The sequence below is a fragment of the Lathyrus oleraceus genome, chromosome 5 (assembly GCF_024323335.1).
Source record: "Lathyrus oleraceus cultivar Zhongwan6 chromosome 5, CAAS_Psat_ZW6_1.0, whole genome shotgun sequence".
In the NCBI taxonomy this organism is placed as follows: domain Eukaryota; kingdom Viridiplantae; phylum Streptophyta; class Magnoliopsida; order Fabales; family Fabaceae; genus Lathyrus; species Lathyrus oleraceus.
Window position 1 is genome coordinate 209,133,201 of NC_066583.1, and position 6,782 is coordinate 209,139,982.

The following is a 6,782-nucleotide window of genomic DNA, read 5'->3' on the forward strand; positions in this document are numbered from 1 at the left end:
TACATCTACATTTTCTGGATGTGTTGTTTTGCTCCAAGCATGGGGTTGGTCCAGACTATCGTCCCTAGCGCCAGTCAACAACAACTCATTCACATTCCCGTACGCACAAAAATAAATTCTTAAAAATGGACTATATTTAGTTACTTTACCGATTATTATCTCTAAATTATATTTTTACTTTTATGGTACAGATGATCGACACGTGGTATGAGTTATAATAGATGTCCTAGACACTGTATTATCCAGTATCGCAATCTCTTGGATCACCTTCAACCGACGGATGTATTGCCATTAACCTAATTATTTCGTAAAAAAATGTTAATTTCTTCTACCAAATTTATAATCTAATATATGTTCACATTTCAGTTCATTTGGCGTCCATATCTAGATTTGGATCATGACCATGAAATCAACGGACAAGACGCAACCGTTTGGACTGCATGCACACCGATCATAAGATTCACCACTGTGGAGATGCACAATAGTGATCGTGTTAAATTGTAGTTCGGTATGCTTCAACACATCCCAGATCCCCCGACAAACCTCTGAGAATGGCATCTACGCAAAGTTAATGACCAATGGAACTTTAACCCATGGCAAAGCTTCACTAGATTTGAGTGTCGAAAATGGAAGTACCGCCAAGACCCTGTCTTAACTGACGATGTGATGCCAACCAAAGAAAAACCAACTTGTAATTATATAGCTTGGTACATATCGGTTGGATTGAGTTCATCGCCGAGGATATGTACCTATACGACCCACGCCAGGCAACTTGCACACCAGAAAGTTTAACATCTAACCCCCCAATAACATTGTCAAACCAGTTACTCACAATCCCATATCCATCAAATTTTTTGATCCACAAACAAACAAACATACAACCCTAACATGCCAAACACCCAACCATAATACCAAGAGTATACCCCGTACCACCACCAACAAGTAGATTATCATCAAGACGCTCAACATCGCTATGCACCCACCCAACAAATCACCTTATCATAGCCAACTTAGCAAAAACACTCAGCGATCATTTAACACAAACCGTCTCTCCTCCTATTATAGCCAAGAAGCCCAAACATCACAAAACCAAAACTTTCAACAACCATATGTCTACCAAACACCACTACAATCATTTCAACCTTTCCTCGACGCATCATTCACACCAATGTCTCCCTTCAATCGTCTCGGCCGCCCTCCCAAAACTCAAACACAACCCAACTACTCTGGCATGGGTCATGAACTCATCTATGACGGTACCCCTTTGATGCATACACAAGACTATGCTGATTTGTCTGACTATCTCAGGCAATCTCCTGCAGTTGGTGGTGATGTTCCTGGGCCCTCAAATACTCAAACACCTGGGGTGAATCATCAACGTGGGTTAGGGCCACGAGTTCGGGTAGTTAGGGGATGCGGGACCGGAGGTCGGTTAGGTGATCCCGGTCATCGACGTTAGCCTTTTTTGGATAAACGCGTATTAATATTAATATGAATTGGTCCGATTTTGACTTTATCTAAAATGTACAATGTTTTCCCAAAAAAAAAAATTACAAAACACACACAGGTGTCAGACCAATTGGCGTCTACTTTAAAACTTAACACACATGCGCCAATTGAATTTGCAGCACTAGGTGCATTAGGCAATCCAATTGATGTCTCTTCTCTAAGTTTAAGAGCAGATGCCAATTCATCTGGCGCATTCTCTTCAAAGTAGGATATTTTGAAAAATAATTTGAAAAGTGAATTATTTTGAGATTATTTTTTTAAAATAGAGTTATTTTGGTAAAAAAAATTGTGCAATGACTCGTCTTCATTGAGTATTATTTAAATTTTTTGACAATTAAGAATTTACATAAGATATGTTCGTTCTAAACTTTCATGAAAAAAATGTTTGATAAGATGTGGTATACATACATAAACAAACACCAGGGTTGGTTACAAATATTGCAGAGGCTGTTGGCATTAACGCAATCCGTCACAGCATGAACATTATGAATTTTGAGGATGAAATATACAAAACATGAACAAAAAGTACATGCCCAAGTAATAAAAAGAACCAATTGATACTATCCTGGCTAATTGTTTCGGGTAGTTTCTCCTAACCTATATCCACGGCAAACATTATGAACTCCGAAGAAAACGACTAATCAACAATTCAATGTATACATAAAGAAAGGAAGAATAAGATACCAAGACTTGCCCCTTCAAATTTTCATGAATTATCTTCTCATAATTCAGATTGGGCGGTCTTCCACATGCTTTATCACCTCATCCTCAGCTAAGTTAGTAGTTTGTAAAATATCTTGCTCTTTGCGAGTTTTGCGTTTGCTTTTCCGCGGCTTAACCGAGAGAATCACATCAAATTGTTTTTGTTGTTGTTCCTACACGAGAATGTAACGATTCAAATACTGTGAACTGTGCAAAGGTTAAATAGCATTTTATGGAGGATAACTACCTGTAATGCTAGTAAAACCTTTTGAATTTCATGAATCTCCTTCTCCAAAATTTCATATTGCACCGTTATAGCTCTGGTAGCCTCAGAGTTTTTCTGTGCTATAGAAGCAGACTTCAAGAAATTCATTGTGTTTATATAAGTACTAATTTACCATAGTTTGAATTGAATTTCAGAACATAACAGAAAGATAAAGATTACTAATACCTGAGTGATGGGTTCCTTAGTAACCCCGAACCTTTTCCCAAATTTCTCAATATGCCTAGACAAAATCCTAATAACTCTCACCGTCTTCCTCAAATCTTCCTCCAGTTTCTCAACCCTCTCCGTCAATCCACCTTTCATACTCTCTCTACTGATCATCTTCCATTGCCGCCTCCGCAGCAACGCCCCAGCCGCAACACCACTCACCAATATCATAATCCCCCACAGAGCATTAACTCTGTTACCACTCACCGTCATCAACCAATTCTTCCATCCATTTACCGTCAGAGCAACAGAAAAAACCGCTGATGAAAACAGGCAGGATAGCTCCATCGCTGAAAGGAGAGAGTCGAAATTGAGATCACTGATTGCTACGCGTTTTTGGAGGTGGCATGAAGGTTGGCGGAGTTGGAGATGAAACTGGTTGGTGCATCGGATCGTGAAGGATCCGAAGGTGTGAAGTCGGGAGGGGTTGAAAATCGGAGTTTGGAGGTATGAGGTGGGTGTGGTGTAGCAGAGAGAATGTGGGAGGAGATGCGTCATTGTTGAAAACCGTTTTGTGTTGGAGTTTGAGTTATAGTTGTGGAAAGTGAGAGTGCTTTACAACATTTATTTGTAAAGGGATAGATTAGTTGCTTGTTGGTTTGGGTAGCTCGAGGAAGCAATGGCGATGAAAAATAAGAAACGAGATTAGGACTTACATTCAACCAATGACTCGTTGACCGCTTTAGAACAATGTTTTTAAATGAGTCTTATCACTTAGAAATACTGTTTTATTCAAAATCAATAGAATCCGTCAAAATAATGCAATTCATAAGTAGAATATAAGATGAATATAGACACAAACTCACAATATTGTTAATATTGCTAATAGTATACAAAATATTTAAATTTTTGACAAAATGAAAATGATCATAATATACATATTACTTGATAAATGAGTTTGATTTGCTAAAAAAACACATATAGATTGAACAAAGAAAATTATTTTTGTACTATTTTGATGTCGATATTAATCATAATATTTGATAAAATAGACACTCAAACCAAACTATATTCATTTATAAATCACTTATTTAGAGTATCATTCATAATCAAATTTATCTTTTATTTATAATCAGTTACAAAATCGATTATTAGACAGATTATGGTTACATAATTGGTTATTTTTATATATTTAATTTTAAATTAGTACATCCTTGAATTCCTGAGGTCGAGTTAAAAGTCATTGAGACAGAGTATGAAGAAACATCATGCCGAGTATGACAAGTGTTGAGCTGCACAAATGAAAAAAGTTGAATCCCGGACTTTAGGGTTATTAGAGACGTTTTGATAGACGACGGATAGAGACCGACATAACGGTTATGAGGAAGCTCCAAGATTTCAAAAAGTTATTGAAATTTATAAAGAAGATGTTACATGATAAATAAAGAGAGCGACATGCGTTATCGTTATCGTTGGACATGAAACTTGAGGAGACACTTCTTAATGATCTTGGAGATTGAAGATGAGTATAAAAAGGCTTCACACATAGGTGTTTACCGTGAAAATTTGTAAACAACCGATGGTCTTCCAAATTAAGGACACTTTGGTTACTCACACGATCGACCAGATTGATCCTAGGACATGTGTTATTGTTTAAAATTGTATTTGAAAAAGGATGAACACTTCGACAATATTCATGTATGGAGAATGTTTGTTCAAAGCGTTTTCAAAGGGATAAATTACAGAATGTAAAGAAAGTGTAAAAAAACGCTTGGTAAATGACTTGTAATAAAAGATAAATTATGGACAAAAGGTATAAATAAACTTTGATTGATATAAAGAAAATGGTGTTATCAAACGTACATTCTCAATTATACTCGTTTCTCAACACGTTAGATACTTTGAGTAATTCTGAGTGATTGTACGACAATTGAACACCCTGAAATCCTAACACTAAGACTCTTATATATACTAAATTGAAATAACCGCTACTAACGGCTTTTCTCCTAGGCACTGACACTTCGCACTCGGCATGTCTTCAATTTATGATAACACTCCACGCGTCTTTTCTTCAAAACTAGATAAGAATGAAATATGGTTATCCCTCTTTCATTCAAATTCAAATATGTGTCGAACAAACTCTTCTATCGAAATATCATTCTGAACATAGAAGCATTTCTAAGTTTCACAGCAACTCCCTCTTACACAAGGCAAACTTCAAATGACTTTCTCATACCATGTTCTTTATGTCGAAATCAAAAATATATTCAAAAGCATTCTCTCTTCTTTGTTTATTAGCTCCAGCCTGAAGTCGAAATTTCCAGCCAACAAATTGCCCCCCAAAATGTATTTTTTCGACATAACGAAGAAAATGACATTTTTTGACAATCCAATTCGACAGTCACAAACTATTCACCTAATATGACGTCACAATCATGATGACAACTTTTTCAAAACGTCTCCTCAAAACCCACGTGAGGATCTTTAGGTAATCATCATGTTTCCTATCCCCTAGGAGATCGTGGTTAGCCTTTAACTGCTACAGTTAATCATGGTCATTTTAACTGACACGCGTCCCACTTTCTTTTCACCCATTAATGTTCAACAAAAACCGCTTCCACTTCAGCAGCTTATAAATAGGTACACTTGACACTTTTTTGAATTTTTCATATTCTGAGCTTCCTCAAAAACGATTTCTTCCACTCTTCATATTCCTCAAACCAAAAAACTCATTTTACTTCTTCCTTTAATCTTCCTGCAACAATGGCGTCATCTGCAAAAGCTAACAAGGAATCCACAAAAAATACAAAGGATTCTAAAAAATCTCAGGGTCTTCCTCTTGCTAACAGGATTTTGGGCCCAAATAGCGTGGGTAATCAACAATATGTTCCAGAAACTCTTACTGGAGAACAGAGGAGAACCTTTCAATCACATGTATTGATTCCTATTTCTATCTCTGGAAAAACTCATGCAATGCTAGGATCCTATCAAATCTAAATGTTGATCATGATAAGCTCAAGTGATTTCTCCCAACTTGCCACAGGTATAAACCCATAACTTGCGCCAAAAAACCTAAGGTTAATGAGGAAACCCATACTGAGGAAAACCCTAACCCAGATAATCAGGGAAACTCTTCGACCGATGAACCCATTAACTTAACATATCTGAATAGTGGTTTTAGGGTCTTTCGGTCCTGTCCTTTATTTAGGGATCCTTCTGATTATTTAGGCTGGTTGGAAAAAATAGAGAAGAAGAAATACCAAGTCTGGAAAGAAATGGGTATTTTTGACTTAATACAATTTTTGAAAGTAAGACCTGGTTATTTCCAGACCATGTTAGTTTCTTCCTTATACTTTTCACCTCCCCTGTGGAATGATGATGCCTACACTCTTCGACATAGCTGCCATCACAGGGCTTAAGCCCACTGGCGAAACCTATGATTCTGATTTTCTATCCAAAGACACAATTGGCTTTGACACCTCTAGAGCCGCCTTTACTACACACATATCTTATTACCATGATAAGGATATTGACGAAGTCTCTGACACAAATCAGATTTCCTTTCTTGCTTTGTGGTTGTCTCGTTGTGTTTTTTGTTCTAAGTCTCTTCAAGTAGCAAAGAAATTCCTTACATTGGCAAACCAACTTCACGTTGGACGCAACGTATGCCTCAGCAAAATGATTTTGGCCAACCTTTATGAATCTCTGGGAGAAGGTGTAACTGCCCTTAAAAACATCCAAACAAAAGGGAACTTACTACTTTCTGGCCCCTTATGGCTGCTACAATTATGGTTGAATGCTAGTTTTGAAGCATGTCTTCCAATTCACAACCTTATCGACGTGGATGTTGATGCAGTGAAGAATAAGAGAGTCAGAGGGACGCGCTTAACTATGTTAACTCCAAGTGATGAAGGTCGAAACCTTCAATAAAGCTTCACCAATTACGTGATAATGTTCGCTAAGCGTTATAACTTCACTCCAGCTATGGCCCTTTTCGCCTCAAGAATATACAGTCCTGAGTGGTTCGTGAGGAAATTCCCCTCCCTGTCGAAAGATAAAGAAGTTGGACCAGTCGCTATTTGGGAAGCATTCCTTACTCCCAAGGTATTCTCCCTAAGGCTTAACCAATCGAAAATCT

General features: G+C 37.3%; 1 protein-coding gene across 1 annotated transcript; it reads right to left on the reverse strand.

Annotated features, from left to right (window-relative positions):
• Window positions 1-1,869: 1,869 nt before the first annotated feature.
• Window positions 1,870-3,386, reverse strand: LOC127082940 (uncharacterized). Its single transcript, XM_051023168.1, has 3 exons — window positions 2,663-3,386; window positions 2,459-2,569; window positions 1,870-2,384 (listed from the first exon to the last, which is right to left on the reverse strand). The coding sequence occupies exons 1-3, from the start codon at window positions 3,200-3,202 to the stop codon at window positions 2,238-2,240; spliced, it is 798 nt and encodes a 265-aa protein (XP_050879125.1). The 5' UTR covers window positions 3,203-3,386; the 3' UTR covers window positions 1,870-2,237.
• Between the last annotated feature and the right edge of the window lie 3,396 nt (window positions 3,387-6,782).